The sequence below is a fragment of the Pelodiscus sinensis genome, unplaced genomic scaffold (genome assembly GCF_049634645.1).
Source record: "Pelodiscus sinensis isolate JC-2024 unplaced genomic scaffold, ASM4963464v1 ctg77, whole genome shotgun sequence".
Lineage (NCBI taxonomy): Eukaryota > Metazoa > Chordata > Testudines > Trionychidae > Pelodiscus > Pelodiscus sinensis.
Genome location: NW_027465809.1, coordinates 378,898 through 394,883, shown reverse-complemented (window position 1 = coordinate 394,883; position 15,986 = coordinate 378,898). Strand labels below are relative to the sequence as shown.

Sequence of the window (15,986 nt, the reverse complement as noted above, 5' to 3'; positions counted from 1 at the left end):
ATTAAGTATAGGATCTGTAGCTCTGACCTAGTGTACCTCCACTCTTCTTGCTCTAAGAACTGTAGCACAGAGGGTGAGGAGTCCAGATTAAAGCTTCTGCCCAGCAGCTGCACGTAGAGTTGCCAGATGGTTTAACAAAAAATACTGAAGTCCCACATCATGTGACATGGAAGCAATGTGACCAGAGTAGAGGTTGTATATATAGGCAGATCCACTCAGGAGGTACAGACCTGGAAAGGGACTGTGGGAAATTATCTTTGCCTAGGTAAGACACAAAGATTGGGGGATGAAGGGAACAAGGAGGAAGTTATCTGATGCAGTTGGCTAGATGTCTTCTGTTGTTGTGAGGGGTGGTTTTTAGTGTGTAGGGGGAAGGGTTATTGTTGTTTTGCCTTCCTCTTATGTATCACAGACTGGGCACAACTAGAGGGGAGACTTTGGACAACATGGACCCATGTTCGGAGGTGGTAGGGAATTACTGTTCTATGTGCCTGACTAGCGTGTCTTGCTCATATACTCAAAGTCAGATCTGGGCTCGGGAAGGAATTTCCCCTCAGCTCAGACTGGCTAGGACATTGGGATTGTTTTTCCCTTCCTCTGTGACATGAGACTTATTTCACTGATAGGACAGTCTAGATACCTTTCACCAAATCTGTTCCCTGCCACTGCAAAAGCCTTGAGCATTGCAGGTGTCTTAGTTTCCCCCATTCTCTCCCTGTAGCACAATTCTATCTCCCGAGGTCTGAAATGTTTAGTCTAAAGCATCTGTGTTTAATACATAGGTAAGTATCTAGGTGAAAATCATTGGTCTGGGCTACCCAGGACAGCAGACTAGATGACCTAACAGCTCCTCTCACCTTAAACTCTGACTGTGAAATGGAACATAGCACTGGTGTGTGCTGGAGGCCCACTGTGGTAGCAACACTCTTCTAAGAGCCGATGGCCAGAAGGTTCAGTGAGTGACAGCCAGCCCTTGTGCAGCCCCATGGTCACAGAGTCACGGTAACACGGGCACGAGCAAGAGTGTTTCAGTGCAGCCAAATGCAAGGTGAGACATCCAGGAGCAAAGAGCACAGGCTGTAACTGCAGGAGGAGAAGCTTCATTGGGGAAAGTCCTGAGGGGTCTTTGTGGAGACCCAAGTGAATACAAACGCCATTCTGGTGCTGCTGTAAAACGGGAGGTGGATTATTAATAGGGAACTACGAAGAAGTAGTAGGGAGTATCCCTTTGTATACAGCAATAGTAAGCCACTGATATAATACTGTGACCAGTTCTACTGTCTACATTTTAACAAGGACATTAAAGAATAGAGAGGGCTCAAGTAAGAGCTACACAAACTATTGAAGATCAGGGAAACTCCCAAGAAAAGGCTTAAAGAACTGAAACTACTGTATTACTGAGTAGTTCAAGAAGCAAGTTGATCACAATCTAAGAACCTACATAAAGATAAGTTATCCGGCATAATGGGTCCTTTAATCAAATAAAAATGCCTTAAGTTCCAATGGCCAGAACGTGAAATTGGCACTATTCAATTCAGAAATATGATGCAATGTTTGTATATAATTAGCCTCTGGAACAGAACAAGGGAAGCAGTAAACCAATCATCATTCAACTACAAGACAGTTGGATTTAGGCACCTAAATCCCATTGGCAGGCTCTTAAGTGCCTAAATCCATTTTGAAAATTAGATTTAGGTTCCTCGGTGAGTCAGATATTGCAACATTCAGTACCACAGCACCTAACCACCGTTACAAATCTGGGCCTATGGGGCTTGCCCAGGGAGCTGGGAATTGAACCTGGGTTTGAGTGTCCCAGACCTCTAGTCCTGCCTTTCCTGTAATTTCCACAGGATGAGGAATTGTCTGAAATTGTCAGACTGGATCACTGCACTGGTCTCCTCATGCTTTGAAATCTATTCACCTAGACATAGCAGGTGGCAGCTGAAATCATGAGTAGATGATTGAGGAAATAAGCATCTACTCTGAAATCCTAGCCTAACCAAGGCCAATAGGAGTTCTGGTGATGAGGTTGATTCTATCTGTCCTTCTTACTCCCACATTTGGTTTCCTCTCATTACCAATTTTCCCTGGAGAGAACTAAGCAATTAATATCAAGTGTCTGATGAGAGAACATGCGACAGAGTTTATTCGCACTGCTGGGAGGCACTCAGATAACATGCTGATGAGCACAGTACAAAAACCTGTACAGAACAGAAGTCTGCTGGCTTCTACAGTATCCAGTAATGGCGGAGAAACCCATTTCCACTGGCTTTCTGCTAATTCCCTACTGCCGGCACATCAGGTTCCCCCACCCCATGGCCATTATTAATGTGCTAGTATTGGCCAGCAAACACCCAGACTCTTAAGACCAGAACAAATCACTGTGATCATTTACTCTGACCTATGTAACAGGAGATGAGCTAAGGGAATATTCTCTACTAATAACTACACCTGAAGTGAGACAAGTGAATGAAAGCATTGGCATTTAATACAACAGATATCTATTCAAAAGCTACAAGGGTCACAAATGCCAATCAAGCAAAACTGGCTTTTGGCTAAATGTAAAAATCCTTACCGAGTCTAGGCTGCCACGATTAGAGTCTATGCTGGTACCATGGGAATGCCTCAAGGTCTCCTCACCATTTAGGGGCTCAGCCGAGGTGCTACCAGTATCTCCAAAGCCATCAAAATCCTCGTGGTCATAGTCAGACTCCTCATCTTGTGGAAAGCTGTAAATGGGCTCTCCCATCTCCACATTGTTACACCTTAAGGTTTCTGAGATGGAGGGGTAAATACATTCTGTGGTGTCAGATGGGGCACTGTGCTCCTCAGGGCTTTTCACTGGATGATCTGCTGTGCTGTCTACCTCCGCCTCACCCCTTCTCAGAAATGGTAGAGTCACAGGTGTCTCTTCCTCGGAGCAGTTGGTGGTGGTTCTGGTGCCGTGCTGATCCGAAACAAGGCTGGGTGCCAGCAGCCCCTCATCATCAGCATGAAAGACTTCATCCACTTCTTCCTCAGCCAGCGGTGCCACAAGGCCACAGTCCATGCTGAAGGTCCCATCACCGGAGAGTGAATGCTCCAGGACTTGCACGCTTTCATCCAGGTTTCCAAAATCCAGCAGCTCCAAGAACTCTTGAGCAACTCTGGATGCCTCCTTCTCTAGCCTCTGGATCTCTTCTTCTCGCTGCCGGTTAATCTCATTCTTGGTGTTTTCACAGGTGATGGACATGTGATCTGCCTTTTGCTGCTGCTGTAGCTTCTCAATCTCCTTTTCCAGCCTTAGGATTTCCTCCATCTGCCTCCTCTCTTCTTCCTGCAATGGCATCTCTTCCTCTTGGGTCCTTAACACCTCCACCTTAAAGAAATTGTGTTAACATCAAATTAAGGAGCCCCAACCTACAGAGGAGCTGCCTTGCTAGGACCTCCAATTTCTATTCCCCACAGGAACATGCTGGCTGCGTACCATGACTTCCCCTCTGTCAAAAGCCACTGTATGCATCCTCTCTGCTTTTTCCCCACTCTGTATCCATTGGGCATTTGTAAGCCAAAAGCCACGGATAATTAATCCATCTTTACCCATCCTCTTTCTATGCTGGGGATTCTAATATTCTTGTCAGAGAGATGAGGATGCAGCTCTCCCCCCATTCCAGTACACAGCTATGGTGTCACCAATCAATGCATCTAGCAGGGAATTCCTCAGCTGCTCTGTAGCCTCTCTGGAAGGCTAGCTGTGGTATTTGAGGACCAGGCCTGTTCATCTTAAAAGTATGATAAAAAAAGGAATATTCCAGGAAATGCATCAGCATATACAGATGATAGATGATAGAGGACACTGGAAAACATGAGGGTTTGGGGATAAAGTAGGGGCCTGTTTGTGCCCTCCTATGACCTGGAAAATGCATAGGGTGGGTCTACAACTAATATTTCTACACAGGAATATGACTAAATGGTCTCTTCCTTCACAGTGATCAGTGCCTGCTTGGGTTAAGACTCAAACTGCTGTTTAGATCCTACTTTTTTCTAGTGCAGTAAGTGCTTTAAAAAGTTATTTCATTCGGATCATTCATCTCCCCTCAGCTGAGCTGAACCAGGATTAGATGACGATCACACAGGAAGGAAGACCAGAAAATAATAAATTGTTTTTACAATCAGCTTGTTCAACATTCTTGGTTATATTGCTAGAGCCATATATGGTAGCAAATGGTTAGCTTGGCAATCCAAGTGGAGATTCTAGTCATTCCAACTCCTTGCCACTCTCTATTTTGATTGTTGCAGGCAATGATATAGCAAAAAGCACCCTGTCTATCTCACAATGCAGCAGCTTATCAAAGGGGCATGTGCAACAAGCTCACATGTCAGAGCTAAGGCAGCATTTCAAAGAGCCCAGGGTCAGCTGGGGAGTCCCCAGCTCATCCCAGGTTCCATGGAAATGCCGCGCAGAGCCTGGGATCAGACCCCGGGTTCTGCGTGGCATTTCAAAGCAGCAGCACAGCATGTAGCCTAGGGTCAGCGGGGGACTCTGACCCCAGGCTCCATGCGGGCGCTTCCACTTTGGAATGCACAAGACCCCACGCTGGGGACTCTTGTACATTTCAAAGCTGGCACGCCATGTGCAGCCTAGAGTCAGTGGGACTTCCCACTGGCCCCAGGCTGCACAAGGAGTTCCACATTCCTCCTTTGAAATGTACAAGAGCTACAGCGGAGGTTCTTATACATTTCAAGGGAGGAATGTAGAAGTGCCTATCAACTAGTCGAGTAGTCAATGGAAATTCCATTGACTACTCGACTAATAAATTACTTGATATTTAACATTCTTAGTAAGAGCGAAAACAGATGCATCCTAACTCTGCAATCTCTAGACAGGAATTGGGCAAGAAGATACTGAAACCATAAACACGGCACATTAAGTAGGAGACCTGTTCCGCTGCAGTCAGGCACCTGCAGGGTAAGAAAGAAAAGAAATGCTTTCATAGGGACTTTTTCTAACATGTTTATCATAGTGAAATAAAGATGCATATTTCAGGAAAAAGCAGAGTCATTGAAGGCAATCGCCTGAGGGTTGTGAGCTACAGAGGGTCCCAAGAGCAGACACAGCAAAGGAATGGACCATTAAACTTACCTGAGCCATCAGAAGTATAGCATCCAGCTGCTCTCTTTGTCTGGTCAAAAGAAGACAATAGTCAGTGACAGACTCGGATCATCAGGGTATTTTAACAGAAAACATGGAGCATCATCTCTGCAGGGTTAAGAATGAAATACAGCTCCTGTTCTAAAGCTGATCTGGTAAAACCACCAAGTTCCTGCATGCCTGGCATGGCCATCCCGGTAGATATATCTTACTCTGAGGTAAATCGGGAAATTAGATCAAATGGAGTGGGCCTGAAAGAAAAGACTAAAAGCAGCAAGAATGCGGGATTGCATAGACTCATTGAGGTCTTGAGTTAATGTCCACTGCGGCCAATGGGACGCTTACCACCCATGCCCAAGACCACTGAATCAGGTGGTATGTACACAATTTGAGTTCTGAAGATGTTCTACTTTTGAGGACAGAGCCATGGCAACACCATCGTGAACCTGTGTTCTGTTTAGCATTTAACATAGCTACACTGTGTCCCAGAGAGAATCTGCCAAATCTAAGCACACTGCTAAGTAGCGGAGAGTAGGCCCTCCCAAGCTAGACATCTGGGTTATATTTGCAGCTTGCATAACCTCTCAGTGGCCTGTGAGAGCTTGCTGAATATTAAAGATTATAAATAGCATCGAATTATTAATACCAGTGAACTGAAAAAGCCAAACCCAAAACTGAATACTAAGGATAGCTTAGGACGATACATGTGGTCATGACTTGATCTTTCAGATGATACAAAAGCTTGGGGAACAGTAAATAATGAAGAGGTAAATGATTCAGAGCTATCTGGATTGCTTGATAAACTGGGTGAAAGCAAACAACAGGTGTTTTAATTCAATTAAATGTAAATGTATAGATATAAGAACAAAGAACATAGGCCACAATTACAAAATGGGGAAGGTCCATTCTGTGAAGCAGGGCCTCTAAAAAAGACTTGTGGATCATGGACAAAAATCATCTGAATATGAGCTCCCAGTGTGACACTGTGGGCAAAAAAGCTAATGTGACCCTGGGCCGCACAAAGAAGGGAATTCTGAGCAGAAATACAATATTTGTCACTGTCGTGACGACTTCTGGAATACTGCATTCACTTCTGGTGCCCTCCATTGAAAAAGGACGTAGGTACAATGGAGAGGATTCACAGAAAAGCCATGAGCATGATCAAAAGATTACAACCTATTTGGCTTAGCAGGAAGAGGACTAAGGGGTGACTTGATCAGTCTATAAGCATCTATATGGAGAACAAATATATAATAGTGGTCTCCAATCCAGAAGAGAAGGGCTGACACGCCATAGTTCCTGCGAAGGTGTGCACCTGTGTGGCTGAGCAGAAAAAATTCTTCCTCCGCCCACCTCCTCTGGAGAGCTGCACAGCAGCACTCACGTGGCAGGCAGCTGCTCCAGCGGGTGGGACCGGCTGAGGGAACGTGGTGAGGGAGCTACTGGGGTGAAGGCCTGGGACCTGAAGAGGCCATATGGTGGGGGCCTGTGAACCCCTTCCCCCGAGAGGACTAAGGCTATCTGCCCTGGCTCCTATGTTAACATTGAGCCTATGCTGCACTGTATCTCTGCAGAAGCAATAAACCTTCTATTCAATTGGCTGACTGAAGGTCACATCTGGCTGTGGATGAAGGTGCAGGGTAAGGGGCTCCCCGACGGGCCATCACAGGGGGCAAGCAGGTTGGAGCGTGTGTAGCATTTGGAGACTTGTTGGGATCAGGCTTGTCCCTTTGACCTTTTAGCCATAGCTACAATAGCTCTGTCAACTTCCAAAACAGGCAAGTCCTGTGGTGGTAGAATGCTTCTGCGTGTTGAACATCAAGGACATGTAGTACCTGGGGAAGTTGTGTGGCTTTGGGCAGAAAAGTGGCAGGTGGATGGACAGACTGAGGAAGAACTCAGACACCGTTGTAAGATGAAATTTGAGGAGCAGCCTTGTACTTGTGGAATATCATGGATGGGGGGATGCCATCCTGCCTTGAGCTCACTGACTGGCTTGGTTGAGGTAATGGCTACCAAGAATGCCACTTTCATCGAGAGATGGGGCAGTTCCTGTCAGTTCAAAGGGCAGAGAGAATGGGATTAAGGTCCTATGGGGGTGTGAGCATCAGCAGCAGTGAACCCTCTCACAGACTGTGTGCTAGGGTATGTAACACAGAGATGAGAGGGAGAAAGGTGCTAAGTGCTGCTAACTGCCGATAAATAGCACTGAGCCAGGCCCATTTCCGGAGGGGAAAGAGTATTCAGGGATGATGGGAACAGACACTGTGCTCAGTCTCAGGTGGTAGCAATGGGCCTACTCTAGGACAAGTCTCCATTTAGCTCAGTAGCAGGTCTGGTGGATCGTCTCCTGCTCTGGGTCAGGATTTGCTGAACTGAAGCAGAGCATGCATGGTCCACACTTGACAGCCATCCAAACAGCAGATTGTGAAGTGAACAGGATGTAGATGAAGAGGCCAGTGTCTCCCTCAGTCTTGTGTGAGGAGCTCTGGAGTGTGGGGAGGCCAGAGTCTGAAGAGGTCTGTGAACCAGAACTGCTGGCGCCAGAAAGAGGCTAAGAGGATGACACTGATTCTGTCCTGATGAATCTTATGTTGCACTTGAGGAAAGAGAGAATGGGAAAAAGGCAACGCAGAGGTCACTCATCCAGGAGAGCATAAGAACGGCCGTACTGGGTCAGACCAAAGGTCCTTCTAGCCCAGTATCCTGTCTGCCGACAGTGGCCAGCACCAGGTGCCCCAGAGAGGGTGGACCGAAGACAATGATCAAGCGATTTGTCTCCTGCCATCTCTCTACAGCCTCTGACAGACAGAGGCCAAGGACACCATTTTATCCCCTGGCTAATAGCCTTTTATGGACCTAACCTCCAGGAAATTATCTAGCTTCCCTTTAAACTCTATTATAGTCCTAGCCTTCACGGCCTCCTCTGGCAAGGAGTTCCACAGGTTGACTACACGCTGTGTGAAGAAGAACTTTCTTTTATTAGTTTTAAACCTGCTACCCATTAATTTCATTTGGTGTCCTCTAGTTCTTCTATTATGGGAACTAATAAATAACTTTTCTTTATCGGCCCTCTCCACACCACTCATGATTTTATAGACCTCTATCATATCCCCCCTCGGTCTCCTCTTTTCTAAACTGAAAAGTCCCAGTCGCTTTAACCTCTCCTCATATGGGACCTGTTCCAAACCCCTAATCATTTTAAGTTGCCCTTTTCTGAACCCTTTCCAAGGCCAAAATATCTTTTTTGAGGTGAGGAGACCACATCTGTACACAATATTCAAGATGTGGGCGTACCATAGTTTTATACAGGGGCAGTAAGATATTCTGGGTCTTATTTTCTATCCCTTTCCTAATAATTCCTAGCATCCTATTTGCCTTTTTGACCGCCGCTGCACACTGTGTGGAAGTTTTCAGAGAACTGTCCATGATAACTCCAAGATCCTTTTCCTGATTTGTCGTAGCCAAATTAGCCCCCATCATACTGTACGTATAGTTGGGGCTATTTTTCCCAAGGTGCATTACTTTACACTTATCCACATTAAATTTCATTTGCCATTTTGCTGCCCAATCACTGAGTTTGGTGAGATCTTCTTGGAGTCCCTCACAGTCTGCTTCTGTCTTGACTATCCTAAACAGTTTGGTATCATCTGCAAACTTTACTACCTCACTGCTTACCCCTTTCTCCAGATCATTTATGAATAAGTTGAAAAGGATTGGTCCCAGGACTGACCCTTTGGGTACACCACTAGTTACCCCTCTCCAATCTGAAAATTTACCATTTATTCCTACCCTTTGTTTCCTATCTTTTAACCAGTTCTCAACCCAAGAAAGGACCTTCCCTCTTATCCATGGCCATGTAATTTACACAAGAGAATAGCAGGAAAGCTTATTCCCAAAGATGACATAGGGCACCGCACATGGCATCACGGGAAGTCTGCAGACCTCGACCAGCGCATCAGAATTGTCCTTTGGCCATTGTTGGGAGAGGCGTGACAAGGTCGTTGTGGCAGAGGCAGAAAGCAAGGTCTCTAAGACTGTCGATGCTGGCACGGAAGATCCTGATAGTAGACAGAGCAGGATGTGTGCAGTCATGGGCGGAAGTGTTGTATCTGCTACCCACGTCTAGAAGCCAGCATATATGTGCCACAGGACCCTAGCATCCATCTGGAATCTTTGAAAGAATGCAAGGATTCACCAGCCCTCTTTTTGCTGAAGAGTTTATTCTTATCCAAAGGAACACCACTCTGGATTGTATTTTGGACCTTCCCAGGAAAGCTGGAAGTTTGTAGCCACAAGTCTCTTCACATAATTATTCAAGTGGCTAGAGACCAAGAGGACATGTCAGCTCTGTTCACTGCTGCCTGGATAGAGTTCAGAGTGACCTAAGCACATTAGAGGATTGGGCCAAAAGAAATCTGATGAGGTTCAACAAGGACAAGTGCAGAGTCCTGCACTTGGGACGGAAGAATCCCAAGCATTGGTACAGGTTGGGACCGACGGGCTAAGTAGCAGTTCAGCAGAAAAGGACCTGGGGATTACAGTGGATGAGAAGCTGGATATGGGTCAACAGGGCACCCTTGTAGCCAAGAAGCTAATGACATATTAGGGTGCATTAGGAGGAGCATTGCCAGCAGATCCAGAGATGTGATTATTCCCCTTTATTCGGCACTGATGAGGCCACATCTAGAGTACTGCGTACAGTTCTGGGCCCCCCACTACAGAAAGGATGTGGACGCATTGGAGAGGGTCCAGTGGAGGAGAACCAAAATGATTAGGGGGCTGGAGACATGACGTACGAGGAGAGGCTCAGGGATTTGGGCTTGTTTAGTCTGCAGAAGAGGAGAGAGATAACAGCCTTCAACTCCCTGAAGGGAGGTTCCAAAGAGGAAGGAGAGAGGCTGTTCAAAGTAGTGACAGATGGCAGAACAAGGAGCAATGGTCTCAAGTTACAGTGGGGGAGGTCTAGGTTGGAGATTAGGGAAAAACTATTTCCCTAGGCGTGTGATGAAACGGTGGGATGGGCTCCTGAGGGAGGGGTGTGACAGGGAGCCAGACCCCCACACTGGAGGCTGCCCAAGTGCGGCTTCCTGGGGCACGCTGATCAGCGCGTGCGGGGCCTGCCGCGCATGCGCGGGTGCTCTACGGCCCAAACCCAGTGGCGCTAGAACCCCATGGCCACCAGCCACCCGCTGTGTGGGGACGCCGGACAGCGTAACGTGGGGAATTCAAAAGGGAGGGGGGACAGGAGAGGAGGGGGAAGAGCAGGGGCTGGTTGTGCTCTCACCCCCAGGAAGCCCGGAAGAGGAAACCCGCAAGAAAGGGGCAGACGCCGCGGAGACGGAGCCTTCCTGGCCAGGCGAGGGATTTGGACGTAAGGAGGACGTGGAGGAACCCAAATGGATAACTGCCACCGGGAGTGAACTTCCAGAGACTGTGGGACGGGGTACACCATAGAGGATACAAGATGGACAGAGGCAGAGCAAGGGAACAGGGCTTAGGGCGCCCCCCGAACCCTGACTTTGCTACACTGGTGGAGAATGTGGGTACGGGTATTTAAAAAAAAATAGCGGTGCAGACAGGGAAGGAGGGTAGAGATGGATATGGGGAAGCTGCAGGACTGGCTGGCTGACAGCCAGCGACAGCAGCAGCAACAGCAGACCCAGTTGCTCCAACAGACCAACCAACAAAGAGAGCAACAACACTTAGTACGAGAGCTGATGGAACATCAGCAGAGACAGCAGGAGCAATGGTCAAAGTAATGGGCAGAGGCCTCAAGAGCGGGCACATCAGGGGTGGGCTCAGCCCTGACATTGCCTCTGAGACTAGTAAAGATGACACCCGGGGATGACCCAGAGGCGTTTTTAATAACGTTTGAGAGGGTGGCTACAGTGGCCCAGTGGCCGGAGGAACATTGGGCCATCCTGTTGGCCCCTTATCTTACAGGCCCAGCCCAGTGGGCATATAGGAGTCAATCCACCCGGGATGCATTACATTATCACAAGGTTAAAGAGGCCATTTTAGACTAGGCGGGAGTGACCCCGGAGACATACAGGCAGCAGTCCCGGGCAGAGAAGTATCGGCTGGGAGAATGCCCACGGGCTGTTGTTCAGAGGCTCAAAGAGTCAGCCACCCAGTGGCTAGAGTCGGAGAAAAGGTCTACCACTCAAATCATGGAAATGGTCATGCTAGATCAGTTTTTACAGATTCTACCTGCAAGACGGATGGATGTGGGTGTGCTGACACCAGCCCTCAACCCTCGGAGAAGCTATTGCCATTTTAGAAAATTCTGTGGCAGCCGACAGGGGAGAGAGCAAGACTAGAGACTCCCAAGAAAGCCCCGACACAAAACTAATGAGTGGACGGGCCCGTCCCATGAGAGGCCGGCGTGTGTGGGCTCCCTCTCCGACTCCATGGAAAGGATGGGGGCAAGTGAATGCAAGGGAGAAGAGACACTCCGGCCAATGGAAGGACCCAGTCCCCGAGAACCGGAAAAGTGAGGCGCCTGTTACGAGTCCAGGCAAGACGACCATTTTCGACGTGCTTGCCCCTTCATGGACTGTTCGTATGGGAGGATAATGGCGGCAGACCGATGAGCCCGAGATCAGGACTTCTCCAAGATAATGGTCCAGGTGAGCCTGGAAAGGGAAAAGGTATTGGCCCTGGTAGTCTCGGGCTGAGATACGGGCTGAATTGATACCAGAGGGAGGACAGGGTGGCCGGCCAGTTGCCATGCAATGTATACATGGGGATGTTCGGAACTACCCCACACAGTGGGTACACATAGCGGATGGGGTGAGAGAAGAGAAGTGCTGGATGGCGGCAGCCCCAAAACTAGCATAACCGGTGCTGTTGGGGTGAGACTGGCCAGGTTTCCGCTGCTTGGTGGAGAATGAGGAAGGGCCGAGCAAGTAGCTCCAGCCCGGAGACCCAATCCACTGCTAGGAGAGAAGAAAGCACTGGAGGCCCAGGTCGCAGACGCCTCCACCACTAACCTCAGGATGGAGGAACTCGAAGCAGAAGCTGACTTCCTGTGGGAACAGCATGAGGACCTGTCTCTAATGCATGCATGGGAGCAAGCCGGCACCTCCCAAGACGAGGGGTCGGGGGACAAGGCGGCCCGCTGTGGGTCCTGATTCGAGGTAAGAGCGGATTGGCTATATAGGATAGAGGAGCAGCCGGGTGAGATGGGGGAAACCAAACAACTACTAGAACCAACTTGATTCCAGTGGCGGGTGATGGACCTAGCCGATGCCAACCCCTGGGTGGGACATTTAGGGAGTGAAAAGACTTTATAACGAATTGGCCGGGCGTGTATAAGGAAGTAAAAGACTTTAGTGAATCCTGCCCGGAGTGTCAGCAGCCAGGGGGAAGGACCATACCAAAAGCCCCATTAGTCCCCCTCCCTGTAGTTGACATTCCGTTTCATAGAATAGCCTTGGACCTGGTGGGCCCACTGGAGAGGTCACGGAGAGGTAACCAGATATTTTAGTCCTAATAGACTACACCACCAGATACCCCGAGGCAGTACCCCTCCAAAATACCAAAGCCACTACTTTGGCGGCCGAGTTGGTAAAAGTATTTTCGACAGTGGGGATCCCCCAAGAATCTTAACCAACCGGGGTCTAACGTATCAGGGCGGGTAATGGCAGAGTTATGCCAATTAATGAGGGTAAAAACCCTTCGAACATCTGCATAACACCCACAAACCGATGGGCTTGTGGAACATTTTAATAGAACCTTAAAGGCAATGTTGAGGAAATTTGTGGGTGTAGATCCGAGAGATTGGGACGTCTTTTTACCCGTCCTTCTGTTCGTAGTTAGGGAAGTGCCCCAAGCATCCACAGGCTTCTCCCCTTTTGAGTTATTATATAGGAGACAGCCCCGAGGAATCCTAGATCTATTAAAAGAAAGTTGGGAGGGACAAGACTCACAGGTAAAGGGGACAATACCGTACATCCTGGATCTATGGAAAAAGCTGAGGGTAGCAGGAGAGTTAGCATAAGGGAACTTGTTACAGGCCCAAACAGGCCCAACATTATAATCGAGGGATGAAACTCCATACATTTGCACCGTGAGAGAGTCTTATTACTCTTACCCTCCACCTAGTCGAAGCTGATGGCCAAATGACAAGGCCCGTATGAGGTCCTACGACAGGTGGGACCCGTGGACTACGAAATTAAGTTGACAGGTAGATGTAAAAATACCCAAATCTACCATGTGAATTTATTAAAAAATGGAAGTGCGAGAGGGCATGTTGATAACACTGCAACCTTCTGAGTCTGAACTAGGTCCATGGAGAAGGGATCTGGAGACACTGGGAGAGACCTCCCTAGGAGCGGACCTGACAGCCCAACAGAAGGAGGTGAGGGCCCTTCTACAGGAATTTACAACAGTCCTCTCGACGCAACCAGAAGAGACATCCCTAGCGAACCACCATATTAAGACAACTCCAGGACAAAAGGTACATGAACCCCTCCACCCCCTACAAAGGAAACTGTGAGACCCAGTGTGAGAGGAAATCCAAAAGATGCTGCAGATGGGGGTGATCCAGAAGTCCCGAAGCGAGTGGAGGAGCCCCATAGTCCTTGTCATGATCATGAGGGTTAGCCAGCAGCCTGGGGACTAAGGGGTTAACTATGTCCCTTACCTAGCCAGGTGGAGTGGCCAATAGGAATGTAGGTAGGAATTTCAAACTGGGACAAAGGAATTTTTGGTTTTTCCCTCCTTTGTTCTGGGCAGTTCCCTCCAGCTTCTGAGGGAGACAGACATGTCTCTCTCCCTCTCCCTCTCCCTCTCCCCCTCCCCCTCTCCCTCTCCCTCTCCCCCTCCCCCTCTCCCTCTCCCTCTCCCTCTCCCTCTCCCTCTCCAAGAAACCATTCTTCACTTTCTGTATGTAGGGTAAAGTTTAGATAAATCCGTTAGGTTTTATTATTTTATGGGTTGGGTATGGGATCTGATGTCTGTGCACTTTTAAACAATGTTTTGGCTTTCCTTGTAACTAAGTTCTAGGCCCATTGAGTCTCTCTATGAGTGTATACGTTGTTACCTGTCAATCTAGTCATGATGCTTGCAACAGGAATATTGTGGTGCTAATAAAAGTTTTCTCTTTTCTTTTTATTAATCTGGGATTGGTTAAGAGGGTGTCATGGTTTGTACTTTAGGGGTGAGATTTCCCAAGTGATCTTACCCCTGATTTGTCACATCAATACTTGGGTGGTGGCAGCAGAAGTTTTATTCCCAAAATCTAGGGTTTTAAGATTTTTGGGGAAAGTTTTATACCAAAGCCTGGTAGATAAGGTTTTGAGGTACACTTGCTGGCCCCCACTTCTGCATTTATCCTGCCAGAATGGGGAAGAAGCCATGACAGTCCTGGTCCCCAAGCTCGATGGCTCACTGCGATTCTGCATTGATTTCCGAAAAGTCAATGCCACTTCACGTTTCGATGCATACTCCATGCCTCGGGTAGAAGAACTCCTAGAGAGGCTAGGCAAGGCACAGTATTTATCCACAACTGACCTCACAAAGGGATACTGGCAAATCCCCCTCACTCCCGCATCACAGGAGAAGACAGCTTTTGCCACTTGGTTTGGACTATACCACTTTTTAACGATGCCATTTGGATGAAATGGGGCGGTGGCGAAATTCCAGTGGTTAATGGACAAAATCTTAAGTGACCACCAGATGTATGCCGCAGCCTATATAGATGATATCGTCATTTACAGTACATCATGGGAAGAACACTTATAACTTATTCGAGCCATCCTCAAGCCCTTAGCCGAAGCACAGTTAACTGCCAACCCGAGCAAGTGCACATTTGGAAGACCAGAAGTGATGTACCTGGGGTATATCGTCAGCTGAAGACCGCTGAAGCCCCAAGTAGACAAGGTGGAGGCCATAAAAATTACCGGATGCCTACCACGAAGAAGCAGGTACGGCAATTCTTGGGACTGACCAGGTACTATCGACGGTTCATACTGCACTTTGCCATGGTGATGGCACCATTAACAGACTTGGCGAGAGGAGGGCAGCCCGGAACAATTAAACAGCAGCTCATGAGGGCCCCTCTATTGACCCAACCCGATTTTTCTCAGACATTCCTAGTGCAAATGGACACATCAAATGTGGGGATAGGAGCCGTGTTATCCCAAGAACAAGGGGGAAGGGAGCACCCCATTTTATATTTAATCCACAAATTACTACCATGGGAGCAGTTCAATTCTACTATAGAACAGGAAGCATTAGCAGATAAGTGGGCAGTAGAGTCCCTCCGGTACTTCCTGCTGGGGGATTCTTTCCTATTGATGACTGACCATGCACCGTTAAAATGGATTCAAACCATGAAAGAGTCCAACTCGTGCATAACGAGGTGGTATTTATTTTTGAAACAGTATAAATTTCAAGTTTTGCATAGGTCAGGATGGTCTCATGGGAACGCAGATTTCCTGTCTCGGAGTGTAAGTGAGAAGGGGAACATAGAGGATAGCGGGACACTAAGGGGGGAGGTGTGTGACAGGGGGCCGGACCCCCGCACTGGAGGCCATCCAAGCGCGGCTTCTTAGGGCGCACCGACCGGTGCACGCAGGGCCTGCCGTGCATGTGCGGGTGCTCTTTGGCCCGAACACGGCGGAGCTAGGACCACGCGGCCACCGGCTGCCTGCTGCGTGGGGGTACCGGACGGCGTAATGCAGGGAATTCAAAAGGGAGGGGGGACAGGAGAGGAGGGGGAAGAGCAGGGGCTGTTTGTGCTCTCACCCCCAGGAAGCCCGGAAGAGGAAACCCGCAAGAAAGGGGCAGATGCCGCGGAGACGGAGCCTTCCTGGCCAGACGAGGGATTCGGACGTAAGGAGGACAT

At 48.4% G+C, this 15,986-nt stretch overlaps 1 protein-coding gene across 5 annotated transcripts in view; it reads right to left on the bottom strand.

The window, feature by feature from the left end:
- Positions 1–15,986, bottom strand: part of LOC102447238 (unconventional myosin-X-like) — a 311,005-nt gene that overhangs the window by 103,984 nt on the left and 191,035 nt on the right. For all 5 annotated transcript variants that reach the window (XM_075914469.1, XM_075914465.1, XM_075914468.1 and 2 more), the window contains 2 exons: positions 5,123–5,162; positions 2,576–3,358 (listed from right to left, as the gene is read on the bottom strand). In XM_075914469.1, the coding sequence (XP_075770584.1) occupies positions 2,576–3,358; positions 5,123–5,162 (823 nt within the window). The remainder of the gene's footprint in view (positions 1–2,575; positions 3,359–5,122; positions 5,163–15,986) is intronic.